The sequence below is a fragment of the Plasmodium yoelii genome (assembly GCF_900002385.2).
Source record: "Plasmodium yoelii strain 17X genome assembly, chromosome: 8".
NCBI classification, from domain to species: domain Eukaryota; phylum Apicomplexa; class Aconoidasida; order Haemosporida; family Plasmodiidae; genus Plasmodium; species Plasmodium yoelii.
The window spans coordinates 1573390-1591816 of record NC_036180.2 but is presented as its reverse complement, the minus strand read 5'-3'; the positions used below and the strand labels follow the sequence as shown (position 1 = coordinate 1591816).

At 23.6% G+C, this 18427-nt stretch overlaps 2 protein-coding genes across 2 annotated transcripts; one reads left to right on the top strand and one right to left on the bottom strand.

Annotated features, from left to right (window-relative positions):
- Positions 1-279: 279 nt before the first annotated feature.
- Positions 280-2172, bottom strand: PY17X_0842201 (PIR protein; the record flags this gene model as incomplete). Its single annotated transcript, XM_022958007.2, has 3 exons — positions 280-783; positions 872-2035; positions 2158-2172. The coding sequence occupies 3 exons, from the start codon at positions 2170-2172 to the stop codon at positions 280-282; spliced, it is 1683 nt and encodes a 560-aa protein (XP_022811405.2).
- A 7990-nt stretch (positions 2173-10162) lies between these two features.
- On the top strand, positions 10163-15118 carry PY17X_0842101 (conserved rodent malaria protein, unknown function; the record flags this gene model as incomplete). The annotated part of the gene is made up of 1 exon (XM_034637511.1): positions 10163-15118. The coding sequence occupies one exon, from the start codon at positions 10163-10165 to the stop codon at positions 15116-15118; it is 4956 nt and encodes a 1651-aa protein (XP_034493468.1).
- Positions 15119-18427: the final 3309 nt, after the last annotated feature.

The following is an 18427-nucleotide window of genomic DNA, read 5'->3' as shown; positions in this document are numbered from 1 at the left end:
TTACTAAATAATTTTATAAACTAATATATTTTTAAAGTTATAGAAAAGGAAGTTATAATTGAAATCAAATGAATCAGTCATGTAACACTGTTATATATAGATTAATAAAATATATATATTTATATTATAATATTACAAAAAATACATTTTTTAATTGTCTATATAAGCCAAATTACTTATATTAATATGCAGTTTAATTATTATTTTTAATACTTATATTGAATTTTAAAGTCAGATTCAAAGAATCTGAACCCAAAACAAAAACTATAATTATATTTATTATTCTAAAGAATCGCCTTTTCTTTTATAAAGATAAAAAATAAACAACAAAAATAAAATTATAAATGGTACAGGATCGGCCTTCATAAGTTTATATATATTTAATAATGGATATTTTCCCCAATAAGTGGAATTTATAAAATCCTTAGTCTGTTTTTTTTTAGATGAATTTATAATTATTTCCACTTTTTTCTTTCGATCATTTGAGTTTATAAACTGTTTATCCTGTTTTTTTTGAGTAGATGAATTTATAAATTGTTTATCCTGTTTTTTGGGAGTAGATGAATTTATAAATTGTTTATCCTGTTTTTTTGGAGTAGATGAATTGGTAAGCTTTTTATCCTGTTTGTTTTGACTAGATAAATTTATAATTATTTTCATTTGTTTTTTTCGATCATTTGGGTTTATAACTTCTTCTGGTGTTTCATTTGTATCAAACATATTTATAGCCTTTTTCATCTTTTTTTTTTTATTTGATTTCTTTCTCCATCCAAATGGCAAATACTAACATAAAATTATGAAAAACATATAATATTTTATAGTGAGGAAATATTTTAAAAATTGTATACTTCGCAATTTTCTTTTTATTTACCTTGTACATAATAGCTAAAGCAATGGGTATTAAAAGAATTAGAATTGAAATTCCCATTTTCTTGTATACGTTGAGGGGATTATCACCTATTTCTGTTGTTCCATCTCTTGCTACTTCGGATACTGGAGCTTCTGGTTTCGTCACTGGACTTGACACTGTTATCTGAGATGATGGTGGTTTATTCCCTGGGTCTTTTTCCTCAGATATACAATTATTTGGTGCATATTTTTCTATTGTTTTTTTAAGTTCTTTCACATAATTAATCGTGTTATAAGAAAAATTTTTTAACGTTGGAAACACATTTTCATATAAGTCTTTGACACTATTAGTAAACATTTTACTAAAAAATAAACTATAAAATTTAAATGCATTTTTTAAATCTATATTTCTCGAGGTATCTTTCCCATTATCTACATCAGTTTTTTTATTCGGTAAGTCTTTTAATTCCACACCTATAACTTTCGATGAACTTGTTGCTTTTTCAACTAATTGCTTACAAGTTTTTATTTTTTCTATCTCTATAATTTCTGGAAAACAACTTTTGACATTATTATCTTTTTTAAATTTCTCATAAGCATTTTTTAAAGTCACTAATACATCACAATAATATTCATCTTCAAAAACTTTAGGTTTTTTTAAAAGAAGTTGTATGTATTGTATTATCCAATTGTTAACAAAATTTGAAAAATCAGAGTAATTTGAAGAATCGTTGTTATATTTAGTAATTGCATTACATAGGTTATTAAGTAACCCATAAAGTTTACGCATTCTATCAATATTAAGTCTCATTATTTTTTTGTTTATATTGATTTTATCACGATATAAATTATACTTTTGACTATTTTTTATAAATGTGAAATAAAAATCATCCACGCTTCCGTAGCTCCCTTTTGTAATTAGTTTCATTTTATTACTTAACCATAGCATAACATACGTGATATATTCGTTATTTTTATTTTCAGATTCTAGTTTTTTATTCGCAACGAATAATTTATGAAGTAATAATATAGTAACAGCGCTAACTACTTCACCGATAGTGAAACATTCTCCTTGCCATGTTCTCTTGTTAAATCTACAATAAGTTTTTATATCACTAGTTACTTTATTTTTATCGAAAGAATAATTATCAGGCAAACGTTTATCAACATCTTTAAATGCTTCACACTAAAAAAATATTATAAAAATCAATAAAATATGTATTAATGAAATATTATGAAATTTAAGTTAATTTATAAACAATGCAAAAATAATAAAATAAAATTAATTTTATTAAAAAATGTGTATACCACTTTGAGAGTCATTATGCTGGATTTTATTTTTAATCTGTAAACAATTTGTCATAATACTATTTTGTACATAAGGAATGTATTGTAATAAAATATTTTATCCGATTAATGGTCTTCTATATAATTAATATATATTTAAAGAAATTCTATTAGTTTTAATACTAAATTAGCGTGCAATTATAACATAATAATAGTATTAAAAAGGTATTTAATTTTTATTTATGACAATCACTAAATTTCCTTAAGAGGTTATTTGTTTAACATTTTTATATCTATATATAATACATTTTACACGTAATATAATTTTTTTAAATAATATCTTGAATAACTATAATGCACAAATTCATGGAATGTCATAAAAAAAATAGATTAAATTTGTTTCATATAATAATATATTTATATTATAGGTTTACACATGAAAATAAATATATATTATCTACCTTTTTAATAAATAAGTTTCAAAACTTATGTTAATATAAATATATTATTACTATAACTGTTAAAAGTTATTTTAATTTATTTTATTATTTGAATGTCAAATATTTATATATGTTATTATTCTATATTGGATATTACATTTTTTAATATCATATCTAATAATATAAAACAAATTACTTATTTATAGAATAGGATAGCACTAGTATTTTTCTAAATAAATTATATGTAGTTTGTATTTATAATATAATTAATATATATATATTATAAAGCCATTTTATAATATGTAATAACTTTATTTATACACAAATATGCTTTATTAATTTTAGATGTATCTTTTTAAAACTTGGATAATATAAAACTAATTTTAATTTATAAAAGAATCTATATGAAATTCATTTCATGTAGTTTACTTAAATTTTATAGGTTTATAATTTTAACATTTGCTTTTTATTTAGTGACGATAATAAACTTTTAGAAACAATATAACCGATTCTCCCATTATAGTGCACATTTCTATTTATAATATAAACATATTATATACTACATATTTTATAATAAAAAATTTAATTCAATATAGAAAACCCATATTTTTAAGAAAACTATAGAATCATTAATAAAGTTAATATTATTTTTTGGTGTTGTTAATTCTAATATTATCGTATTAAAAAAATACTTAGTTAAAGGTTATAATATTCATTTGATGTTTTGTGCATACAATTTTAATCTTATCTCCCGTTTAATAATATATATGACTACTGTATATCCATGGGATAGAATTAAATAAACATAATATATTAATCTAATATTATTATTGTAGTTACTAATGATATATCACTGTTTACTACAATGAAATAATTAATGCACTCAAGAGTAACACTTTAAAACAATTAATAATTTTCCTTGTTTCAGTGTTTTAAAGTATAACATTTTAAAAAATATATATTATCTCATAAAAAAATTGTATTTAAAATATATATTTATAAGTTTGTGCATATATAATAATCTAATATAAATATTATTAGTTCAAAGAAAATTAATTATTATATATTTTTTCTACATAATTTATATTAATATTTAATTATATGAAGTTTTTACAATAAAACAATATTTCAATATTAGTTATTGTAAATTATTTTACTATTTTATATGTATATATAGTAATAACTTTAGTTCTATTTATCATATTATTTATAATTATAAGAAAAATTATTAGAACAATTATTAGTACAATTATTAGAACAATTATTAGTACAATTATTAGTACAATTATTAGCACAATTATTAATACAATTATTAGCACAATTATTAATACAATTATTAGTACAATTATTAGAACAATTATTAGTACAATTATTAGAACAATTATTAGTACAATTATTAGAACAAAATGTGATATGAAATTTTATTAATATACTTATCTTTTAACTATTTTAAAATATAATTTATTTATACCTCAAAATATAAAATTTAAAAATTAATAATGATTAATCTAATATTATACCTTTATAGTAAATAAATTAATGTATATATAACTATTTCTATCAATATTAATTAAAACTTTAACATAAAATGATACTATATATAATCGAAAAATAAAAGGATTGTATACATATATCTATAGTGTATTTTTTATGTATTACTAAAAATGTTAGAATCATAATGATATTTTATAGATAACGTTGTATTGTCGATTATTGATTGATATTCCATGCATCTATATTTTATGGTTATCTATTATACATTTCAATTGGATAACATTATTTAAATTAAATAAATATGATACAAATAATAAGTTTTACTAAATAAAATGTTTCATCAAATAAAGAAACATATTGTATTATTCATGATTAAATATAACTATAGGCTAGCATGTTTTATATAATAGATAATAAGGGTTCTTATATATTGTCAGCCCCAAATTACCAATAAATATGTAATTGAAGTTATAATATTTCCAAATTTAATATATATGAACGAATTAAACATAAGTATTATAACTTATAAAATATGTTATACTACCCCTTTCATATTAATGGTAGTATCCCTTTGGGGGTTGCATATTTAGACTTCAGCTCGAGATTAAACATACGGATAAGTACATATATTTAATTAGCGTTCAAATTATAAAAAATTAAATAAAAATATAACCCGCTTTCTGAGAAAAGGAGTAAACCTTTAAGTTTATTGTCCGACTGTGCAATTGGTTTTTGTGCATTAATAATAAAATAAAAAACATATTTCGAACAATACCTTCACTGAGTTACATAAATTGCGTTTTGGCATTTTATAATTTCCTTATAGTAATAAAATGATACAAAATATCCTAAGTATGGGCAATGAAAAAATAAATTCCAAATGTGAGAAGGAAATTAAAAGTATATATAAAAAACAAATAATTCGTATGATTATAATACTTTTATTATTATCATTAGGTAAATGCCTATAATATATACATATAAAATAATCCTTATTAAAAATAGCATATGGATAAGCATTTGCGCTGTGTGTTCACGTTAATGTGTTTTTAATTAAAAATGTTATATGCAATGTAACTTATTACATTTCAAAGTTAAATTTATTTTAATATCTTTAAGTTCCAATGAGAATAACAGGATCATGCATATATATAGGCAATGATACATATAAATGCTTACACATATATGAAAGGTATTTGTTAATTGGTAAAAATATACAGTAGTGTATTAAACGAAAAGTGGAATACCAAATAAATATAATTATAATGACCTATGTAATATGTGACAAAGTGTAATACAAAGAAAATTTGTTTTAGCCTTTTTGGTGAATTTACAAAATTTTTGTAAAAGTACACATACTTAATGAAAAAAATTAATGAAAAAATATCTACCCCCATAAAAAAAAAGCTTAAGTCCACGTTCAAAATTAAAAAATATAAATATGTCAGTTTTCTTACCAAAACCTTTTATATATTGCGAATATTTAATCACATTTAAATGAACCTTTTCATAATATCGTTAACATTTCTCAGTTAAGCAAAAAAGGATAACCTATTTATTTTACATGTTTTGCGATCTTTATGTAATAAAAGTACTTTATGGAAAAAATGTACATCCATATAAATTCTCTACATATAGAGAACTTTTATGTATCCAAGAACAAAATAATGTTTTAAAGGTTTTGTTTTTTTGTAAAATACTATTCAGTATTAAATATGTTAGGCTTATCTATGTAATATTTATTTCATATATTTTTTTTGTAATTATCAAAGTTTAAAACATTAATAATATGAAGTTATTATAATAGTAACCTTTGCGTGTTTTAAAAGAATATAACAATATTAATGGTATATAATGTATCCTTAATATATTAAATTATTGAAATTTTATTATTTCTTTATAATAAGAAATGATGTCACAATACTAATCCGCATATAATTTTATGCAAAAATATTTTTACTTTGTAACTTGAGATAATGTGTAAACATATGCATGAATATTTTACATATGTTGTAACATATTATTGTTTATTTAATATACTACATAATTTTAGGGCCCTTTTAAGAAATAAATAAAAAATATATAATGCCTTCAAATAAGTTAAATATTCTTCTTTATAAAATACAAATTTAAGCACTTTTATTTGTTTTTTATATGTACATTCTGTTATGTCTTAATATGCATATGTACATATATTATTTTGATCCTCATGTAGCTGTATGTGGCAATATTTTATATATTATTCAAAAATACTTTTTATTTATTTCATTACATATTTATAGTAAATAAAAATATGAATTTATAAAGATTTTAAAAAGATAATTAAAATCATAATAAAGGATTAATTTTATAATTGATTCTTATACATATTTTTTGTGTAATGTTTATGTAATAAAATAATAAGTAAAAAATAACAAAATTATGTTAATATCTCATTATACAAGTATTTTTAATTTATATATGTATTTTTTATTTGATTTCGTTTGATATATATTCATTTATTTACTACTAATTTTGTTATACCAAATTAAATTATTTCTTTTTTATGTTCATTAATTAAAGAAAATATAATCTGAAGTTTCACAAATTAAAAATATTTATATTGTATTTTATATAAAAACAATTAATGAGCATACAGAAAAATCATATATGTTTTTGTTGTTATACAAAATTGAACTTTTAATTTGTATTTTCCTTTTTGTATTCTACTTCTCAATGTGACTCAGTGAATATAATCGTTTTTTATGCATTAGGAGGTTTTCATTCCCATATATATCGAATAATATCTCCTTATTTTTTTATAAATAAATAACAATTATTTGTATCACTTCCTAATTTATGAATATATAATGGAAGGTAAAAATAGTCGATGTGTTTATGTATAATATATTTTTTAATATATGCATATATTATAAATATGTATATATTTGTGTATCACATTTGTCAACACATACCCATTCATAAAAAAATACATATACCAATTATATGATATGTAAAAGCGAATTACACATTTTAAACAATCACAAACATAAAAACGGGAGTCATCCCCAAAATAATATTAAAAATTGGTATGTAAAAATATAGTCATGTTATGCATTATTTCATATATATGTAACTAGTATGGGAAATCTATGTTTGCACATATATTTTGAGTTTCAAGCAAATTAATACTCAATCAAATATGCAATAAGTTCATTTTGGAAGATATAAATACTTCACGATGAAAATAATTAGAAATAACAAAGAAACGAAAAAGAAAACAATCCAGTTTTTCTCATTCTTTGGTAAAAGGAAAAATGTAAGTACACACATTTAAAGTCAAGCGCAATATGCCATCATGTTTTAAAAATAAATTAAAAATACTTGTTACTTGACGAAGAAACACTTTTATAATGAGAATTTGATAAAATAGAATATCATAAAAGCTTATTTAATGATTATAAAATAATAATATTATTGTCATTACAATTAACATTATGATTAACCATCTTATTTTTGAAGGTTTATTATCGAAAGAAATTCACCGTTTCAAGATACTTTTAAAACACCCAATTGTATTGTAATAAATTCCATAGGGAAAGTAATACTAAGTAAAACATTATATAAAAAATAAGAAACTACACCTCGTAATTAAAAATAGCCGTAAAAGGAAGAGATTCCATATATTTTACAATAAATCAGTTTTTCTATTTAAGTAAAATTATATAGGAAGAAAAATATTATTCCAATTTTATATTTCGGTAAACATAATGTAATAAGTTATAAGTTTACACAAGTTAATAAAATTTATAATCCATATTCTTTCCCATTATTAATTTGTGTGAAATATAAATATAAAATGTATAACAATTCACAAAATGTTCAACACATTATTATATTTATAAAAAAAAAGAAACTTTAAGGAAGCAATTACCATAAATAATTTACTCTCTACATTAAATAAATACATTTGGAACATACGAAAAATAAATGAAAATTCAAGTATGAATGAGAATATGTCGTTAATTAAAGGGAATACCGACGATAATTCCCTTGAAAAAGGAAGCATACATGAAAAAAAATGTAAATGTGCTTAGCCTTTATTAAATAAAATTGCAAATTTAGTAAAACCACAAATATAAATAAAAATTTATGTATAATCCAAGTGTTCATATAAGTATCAATGTTAATATACATAAAAATCCTTATATAAATCCGAATGCCCATATAAGTATCAATGTTAATATAGGTAAAAATTTATATACAAATCCGAATATCCATATAAATAACAATGTTAATATACATAAAAATCCTTATATAAATCCGAATGCCCATATAAGTATCAATGTTAATATAGGTAAAAATTTATATACAAATCCGAATATCCATATAAATAACAATGTTAATATACATAAAAATCCTTATATAAATATAGATAATGATATATACATAAGTGATAATATAAGTAAAAATACTTACATAAATTCAGAGAATTATTTAATATATAATAAATATATATCTTCAAAAATAATAAAAAAATATAAAATATTATGAAAAATTCAATAAAATTTCATGTATAAGTGTTTATTTAAGAAGTCGGCATGTAAAAGGGATACTTTATTTGTTGAGAATACATATATAATCACCAATTTCTATGCATACATGGCTGAGGTTGCGTAATTTGCGTCCATGTATTTAATTAATATTGCATGTAGAAATATAAAGCACGCTGAAAAATTCAAGAACTCGGTATATAATTGTGTATGCACGAAATTTTGTGCACATATCAATATTTGGATATATATTTTTTTTGTAAAGTACGAAATACCACACTATAAGAAGAAATTTTCATGAAAATTTTTTCATAAGATTAAAGTTAATCACGAAAATAATACTATAAATAAATGTAAATAATTAAATGATAATTATACATATGTTATAAGGGTATGCTATCTAAAAAGAATAAATCATAATATCTCAGAACATATTAGTGTTTATTTGAGAATACACATTGAAACCCATAATGGCCCCATAAAGACATTAAAAAAAATAATGAACTCACCAAAATACCAAAACATAATTAAATAAAAATAAAAAAAATGCGTAATTTTTTTTTTTAAGTTGAAAAAATAGCTAGTCTTAAACACAAAAAATAATTCTCAAATTGTTGTATGCATAAATAATATTAAAAAAACAATATCAAAAATATATTTAAATTATTTTTTTACTTATTTAAATTATTTAAATTATTATTTTAATTATTTAAATTAAAATTTATATAAAATTTAAAAAAATATATTTATATTTAAGTATTTATTTATATCTTAAAGATTATCTTAATTAATACTAATTTATACCAAAACCCCAAAAAATACTTAAAAATATTTACACAAAAAAAATATTAAAAAGCATACTTATAAAAACAAACAAATATTATATATATATATATATATATATATATATATATATATATTTTATTATATATTATTACACTAAAATTTTTTACATTAATTTTTTACATTAATTTTTTTATTTGGTTTAAATTTTTGAATACTCTCAAAAAAACCTTTATTGCATGGATATTGAATTCACCAAAATTTTTTGACTGGAATTCAAGTATTCTCATATCCTTACCCCATTTTATATTATATTATATACATAATACATATATTACACGCACAACCATTTGGTTTTTCACATACATCGACTGCTATTACATTCTACATTATTATACAATTTGTACTATAAATCTGTCGTTATACTAATAATAATTTAATTGTTTTAGTTATATTGTTTGTAAAATATAAATTAATTTTATTCATAAAACATAGCATAATACCCCTATTTTTTTATTTTATATACCCCCATAATTTTTTTTATAGCATATGCATATATGTATGCGTATTTCATAATATATATATAAGTTTAACTATTTGAATGTTTGACAGTGTGTTGCAACGTATGCTTCACAAAACAATTCTCTAGCAACTATTTATTTATTCATAAACATTTATTATAGCCATTTGTTTATAAAACATATTTAATTATTTATTAACCATTTAAAATAATACACAAAAATACCCGAGGGGTCGAGTAGCCTGTTGTTTATTTAAATGGTATCATCTTCGATGATTAACGGTGATATACCACTTGCAAAAAATGCATGTGTTATTAGGCCGAAAGTTAATGTAAATCTACATATATCCTTAAAAAATAGAAAGAATCCAAAGGACGGTGCCGCAAATGTTTCTCATAATTTACAAAGACATGTTGAAAAGCGTATTAACGAAAGATCGCTGTATTATGCTGCTAAGGAAAAATACTATAGAAACAAAGGAAAGAAATATGATAAACTTCGTCAAAGTGTTGAATGTGGGGAATCCCATATATTGAAAGAATATTATCATTCACGTAATCGAGTTAAAAGATGCTCAAGAAAGCATAAGAAGCATAATTATGAAAAATGTTCCGTGTGTAAAAGTCTTGTACAACGATATCTTGTATTAGGGGAAAATGCCAATGAAATTGTTGAAAAAATTAATGAAAAGACAAATGACAGTATGTGCAATTCGATTTGTAACACAGATCGAAATTCCAAAATGAACGAATTGATCAAAGAGGAAGTCGAAGAAAACTATAGTACAACTAAACGGATTACACCGGCGGCACCAGTTCGAAAATTTGATATTGCTGAGAATATTCAAAATGATGATATCATTAGATTGCCAAAAAATGAGTCCTTAGATTTGGATATTAACAATGAAAAAGATTTGAATTCTTATAATTTGTCAAACATGAAACATATTGTACTTTCACATGATAAGAAATTAGGGGACACTTATATTATATCGAACAAAGATATACCTGATTTAGAAAATAGAGTAGAACAAAAAGACAATAGTTATCAATTGGTTAAGTGCGAGAATCAATCTAATGACATATCAACAAAGGAATACATGTACACAATTTTTGCTGACCTTAATGTTTCTGAAATGATAGATTTGATGAATGGAAAACCATCGAATATCACACCTGTTAAGGAAGAACAATCACAACTCAATATTGCTTTAGATGAAATAGAAAAAAAAATTAGTATAAAAAAGTTGGCTAATCAATCACTTAATTCAGAAAATTGCATAGTAGATGATAAGAAATCTGTGAAATTAGAAAAAAAAAGAAAGTTGAAGAAAAAAGCTTCAAATTTGGTTAAGCTTTCTGAAGAAGGTGATGTTGATAATGAATCAAATTGCTCAAGTAAAAGTTCTGGTAGTTCATCACGCTGTTTTAAAAGAGGAAAAACTATATTAAAAAAGAAATCGTCGTCGAGTTGTTATAATAGTGATAATAATAAGTTTACTCAGGTTGAAAAAAAAGAACTGAAGGAAAAGAAATCATATAAAAATAAGTATGCCTCAAATGAATTAATTGGTTCAAAAAATCACCAGTTTACCAAAAAGACATTTGTTTCTAGAAATCTTCAAATTGCTAAAGAAATTTATAATAAAGATGAAACTTTAAAAAACAATAAGGCTATGAAAAATAATATTAATAGTAATTCTGAAACAATAACATCATATGAGAAGGTTGAGAATGGAAAAGATGTATGTGACTCATTTAAGTTATCTAATCAATCAACAGCATTAGGAAGTAGTACGGTATTAGGAAAATATATCCCTTTGGAAATATATCAAAAAGAAAAATATTGTTGCAAACAGTTAGAGAGAGAAGTTGCTAGAGAGGATGAAATTGTTATTGAGGATGAAATTATTAGTGAGAATGTAATTGTTATTGAGGATGATATTATTAGTGAGAATGTAATTGTTATTGAGGATGATATTATTAGTGAGAATGAAGTTACTAACGAAGATGAAATTACTAGTGAAAATGAAAATGTTAGTGAAAATGAAAATGTTAGTGAAAATGAAATTGTTAGTGAAAATGAAATTGTTAGTGAGAATGAAATTGTTAGTGAGAATGAAGTTGCTAGTGAGAATGAAATTGTTAGTGAGAATGAAATTGTTAGTGAGAATGAAGTTGCTAGTGAAAATGAAATTGTTAGTGAGAATGAAAATGTTAGCGAAAATGATTGCAGTAATAAATCTGACTTAGGACACCATTATAGCGATGAGAAATTATTTTATGAAAGCTATAAATTAAAAGATAGTGATGCAAAGAAAATCGATGATGAACAACCAGAGGGAGAAACACCTATAAAAATGAGTAAGAGCGACAAGATTAAAGAAACCAATCATTCTAATACAAAGAAAACTCATGTCAATAATTTAACACAAGAAGAACACCGTAGATTACTTGAATATTATGACGGAAAATTGCCATCAACATTTTATAACGAGGAAAACTTTGAAAACCCATTTAAAGCAAACGACGAAGGTTCAGAAGAACCAGATTATTCAAATTTATTTTTGGGCTCTTTTGACATTAATAAGAAAGATGAAACTGAAGAAAATTCAGCTATAGAGTCAAACAATAACAAATTTACTAGTTCCTTTTTTCCATCAAGTTTTTTTAATTCAGATGAACCTATTATTGCTAATGAAATATTTGGATTACCCAATACTGAGAATAATGATGTAGATACACCTGTAAAATTTAAGAATTCATTTGAAACTACAAAAGATAATTTAAATACAAAGAAAGATAATAATAATGCAGTAGAAAAAAAAGATAGACAAATTATTAAAGAAGAAAAAAATTATTCACGTAAAAGAAGTAAAAATATTATATTTGATGAATCATCACCACAAAGTAATAAGAAATTTAAATACTCCAATAATTATATGGACATTAATAATGTAGTAGAAAAAAATGATGATCAAGATACTCAATATGAAGAAGAAAAAAAACAAAATTTACTTAAAAACACACGTGCTAAATCATATAGTTCAATAATTAAAAAAAACTGCAAGCTTATGTCTTATGGACAAAATAAGGATTACGATAGTATGCCAAAAACAAGTATTAAAAAAAAGGTTAGATTTCAAAAAGAAGTGACAATAATACCTAACTTACCCCTCAAAAAAAATAATATCGATTTTCCTAATTTAATTAATGAAAACAATAATATGCTTATTTCTTATGAACAAAATAGAAATATTAATAATGTAATAGAAAGACAGGGTAATCAAAATGTTTCAATTAAAAAAGAAATAAAAATTAATCCATCGAAATTGGATAATGTGAATAATAATATTATGAATTTAAATATTGTAACTAAGAATAATGCCAAAAATAAATATATGAATTCGGTTAATGATACGTGCCAAAATAGAGAAATATGTACTCCTATCCATATGACCCATAAAAATAATAACGAAATATTCAAAAGTAGAGAAACAGAAAGCCTTAGTAAATCGTTACAAAAAAGAGACATGTATATAAAGCAAGGGTTGTATAAAGATATCGGAATGGATCTTATTAATGTAATACATAAACTTAGAGAAGAAAAAGCCATTAGTGAACAACATGAAGAGAAAAAAATTGAACCCACTAATGAATTATCCAAAAATACAGGGATTGATTCGAATGATGAAGCTTCAATAACAACAGAATTTAAAACTGTTGATGAAATACTTGCAGAGAACGAACGTCGAATTCTTAATTATTATGCAATGTTAGACAAAGCTGAAGCCATTAAGAAAGAACAAGAAATTAAAAATAATACTAATGAAATTTTAATAAAGAAAGAACAAGAAATTAAAAATAGTACTGATGAAATTTTAATAAAGAAAGAAAAAGAAATTAAAAATAGTGCTGATGAAATTTTAATAAAGAAAGAAAAAGAAATTAAAAATAGTACTGATAAAATTTTAATAAAGAAAGAAAAAGAAATTAAAAATAGTATTGATAAAATTTTAATAAAGAAAGAAAAAGAAATTAAAAATAGTATTGATAAAAATTTAATAAAGAAAGAAAAAGAAATTAAAAATAGTATTGATAAAAATTTAATAAAGAAAGAAAAAGAAGAACCTATTGTAGTTAACAATAATAATTTAAGCCCTTTAAATTCAAGAAAACGAGCACTTAGTGAGAAACCTACGCCACCAAAAAAATATACAAAAAAAATACTGAAAAGAAATGTAAATAAGAGTGCCTCATGTTCACCATCTCAAAGCCGCCATTCTTTATCTGATAATAAAAATATATATGCCAAAAATGACATGAAAGACATAAAAACGCTAGAAAAATCCAACAATGTAAACGACCATAACGAAAATAGTCATTATAGCGAAGGTGGTGCTACAGATTCGTCTGCCGCAGCACAGTCGTCAGTAGATAAAATGTATGAAAGATACCTTAAATATGCTGGTACCAAACGAGATTGGGAAAATAGATTTGTAGAGGGTAAATCAAATCCATTTAGTAATGGCCAACCGTACCATAACGATATATTAGAAAAGCATACTTCCTGTTTAATATCGGAACGAACACAAAGACATTTAGAAAAACGATCGTATGAATTTCAAAAACAAAAAGAAAGAGAAAGAATGAATCGAAATTCGACAAGAAGACCCGTAGTAGAAGCTCCTAAAGTTAAAGAGTATAATTGTAAAGTACTTACAGAATATTGGGATTGGGATAATGAACAAACTAAAGAATTTTGGAGTTGGGATAAGAAAGATAATTTAAATTTTTGGAACATGGATTATGACAATGCTAAAAAATTTTGGATGTGGGAAAAAGAAAAACAAGAAACATGTGAAAATATATCAAATAACACAATGAATTTAGAAAATGAAGATATATTAAATATTATAAAAGAAATTATAGAATCTCGAAATATCAACATCCCAACTACAAATACCCAAAATCTCGAAAAAAATATAGACATATCAACAAGTACCCCAATTCTAGAAAAAAATTATATGCCACAAAAAAATATTCCCAAAACACCAAAAAATACTCCAACACCACCAAAAAATATTCAAACAACACCAAAAAATATTCCAAAAACACCAAAAAATACTCCAACATCAAAAAAAAATACTCCAACACCAACAAAAAATACTTCAACACCAACAAAAAAATATTCAAACAACATCAGAAAATAATACTCCAACACAAAAAAAATATTCAAACAGCAGAAAATACTTCAACACCAAAAAAAAATACTTCAAACAACAGAAAATACTTCAACACCAACAACAGCAGAAAACACTCCAACTCCAACAGCAACAGCAGAAAACACTCCAACAACAGCAACAGCAGAAAATACTCCAACAACAATAGCAACAGCAGAAAATACTCCAACAACAACAGCGACAGCAGAAAATACTCCAACAACAACAACAGCAGAAAATACTCCAACTCCAACAACAGCAGAAAATACTCCAACAACAACAGCGACAGCAGAAAATACTCCAACTCCAACAACAGCAGAAAATACTCCAACTCCAACAACAACAGCAGAAAATACTCCAACTCCAACAACAGCAGAAAATACTCCAACTCCAACAGCAACAGCAGAAAATACTCCAACTCCAACAGCAACAGCAGAAAACACTCCAACAACAGCAACAGCAGAAAATACTCCAACAACAGCAACAGCAGAAAATACTCCAACAACAATAGCAACAGCAGAAAATACTCCAACACCAACAACAACCTCAACACAAACAACCTCGACACCAACAAAAATACATTGCGCAAAAGTCATTGGAAATAAAATACTACCATAAGGGTTCGAAAATGAAAAAAAATATTAATATCTATCACTATGAGCTATATATATGATACAAAAAATTATGGAGAATAGAGAATTACTTAATTGTGTAATTTTCAATAAAAAATAAGGAATCAGGAAAAAATGCATTAGATAATATATTAAATAATCTAATGTAATAACGATGACATTTGAATTATCTTTAGAAAGGGATGCCTTGAGAAAGGTATGGTATTTTAAAAAATTCACTGATATTAAGCAATATTTGATTTATAAGAAAAGTATTGTTGCTAAGGAGTGGAGAAAGGGAAAGGTATTGATTACAATGATTACTCATTTCACTGAGAACGTATGTAACGCATCCGAAAACAGCAAAGGGATCCATATAAAGAAGAACGACGCCAAGTTGAAGTTGTTTTAAGATCTATTGATGAGCAATATTGTCATGTTTCTAAAAATTATTATATTCTGAAGAAGGGAGCCTGTGAAATAATATGATTTTAACGATATTTGTAATTATAAAAAATTTATACTGCATTTAAACTAACATCTAATCTATTAGTGTCGTATATTTCATTTACACCTGTTTATTACATTTACATTCGTTGATGACTTTCCACTAATTAAAGCTAGCTAAAACTTCTAATCTATGTTCATCTATTGATAATGCATTTCAAAATCTACATAATAAAATAAATGTGTATTACATTTGAATCTGTGTATTATATTTAAATGTGTATTGCATTTGAATCTGTGTATTGCATTTGAATCTATGTATTACATTTGAATCTATGTATTACATTTGAATTTATGTATTATATTTGAATATGTATTACATTCAATTTGTGTATTGCATTTGAATATGTGTATTATATTTGAATATGTATTATATTTAAATGTGTATTGCATTTGAATCTGTGTATTACATTTGAATCTGTGTATTACATTCAATTTGTGTATTACATTCAATTTGTGTATTACATTCAATTTGTGTATTACATTCAATTTGTGTATTACATTCAATTTGTGTATTACATTCAATTTGTGTATTACATTCAATTTGTGTATTACATTCAATTTGTGTATTACATTCAATTTGTGTATTACATTCAATTTGTGTATTACATTTGAATATGTTGATAATGTGTCTATGTCTAAGCTAGCTAATATTTTGAATGCTTCTATAAATCTATATAATTACAAAGATCCTAAAACATATTATGAACAGCGTATTCCATCGGATGATATAATAATTTTTAAAAACATAGAACTATTGCTGATCAATAGATTACGAACAACCTATCACTTGGGTCCTATTCTTGTATGGGGAAACTTTCTTTTTTGGATAACAAGTACAATGTTGAGATGAGTACAATGGGTACTCGTTTAATCGATACCAACTCAAGTTGCACAAAAAAGCAATATATACCTACTTAAGAATATAAGATTGTGAAAATATCAGTGTCAAACAAACAAAATACCATACTAAATAATCTAATACATTCCATTTTTATCGATAACTCAAATAGCTCAAAAAATATTAAAATTTCTTATAAGAGTCCAAATTCTCATAAACAGCCAAAAAAAAGAACTAATGAAAAAAAAGAACTAATGAAAAAAAAGAACTAATGAAAAAAAAGAACTAAAGAAAAAAAAGATGTGATAAAAAAGAAATAACAGATAAGGCAGAAAAAATAGTTGAGGAAATAACAGGTAAGTCAGAAAAAATAGTTGAGGAAATAACAGATAAGGCAGAAAAAATAGTTGAGGAAATAACAGGTAAGTCAGAAAAAGTAATTGAGGATAGAGCATATAAGGCAGAAGAAATAGTTGAGTATATAACAGGTAAGGCAGAAGAAATAGTTGAGTATATAACAGGTAAGTCAGAAAAAAACGTTGAAGAAATAACAGATAAGTCAGAAAAAATAGTTGAAGAAATAACAGGTAAGTCAGAAGAAATAGTTGAGTATATAACAGGTAAGGCAGAAGAAATAGTTGAGTATATAACAGGTAAGGCAGAAGAAATAGTTGAGTATATAACAGGTAAGTCAGAAAAAATAGTTGAGTATATAACAGGTAAGTCAGAAAAAATAGTTGAGTATATAACAGGTAAGGCAGAAGAAATAGTTGAGTATATAACAGGTAAGGCAGAAAAAGTAATTGAGGAAATAGCAGGTAAGTCAGAAGAAATAGTTGAGTATATAACAGATAAGATAAAAAAGGAATATGGATACTATGTTAGGCAAAAAATAATACAGGTACGAAGTTGGACAAATGAAATATAAATACATATAAAAATATATATACAAGGCATTTGGCAAAATATATGAAATAAAGGCACATAAACAAGATGCGTATAAATATTCAAACGCACTTTCTATATGATGATGAGAGCCATGTCAAGTAGGGAAAAAATATATTACATATAATGAAAAAAAAAAAAAAAAAAAAAAAAAAATATACATGTTAAAATAATAAAAAAAATCCTAATTGCAGATGTCTCGAATCAATATAGTTGGCCATATAAATAACTCTACTTTAGAAACAATACCATAGTAATGTGGAATAATAACTGACAAAAAATATTAAGGCACTTAACGGTTATAATAACTTCCCAATTGAAGAATATCCATTGGCACTGATACATATATCAATAGAATAATATTATCTCTTCAATCTAGTATCATTAAATTTAGAC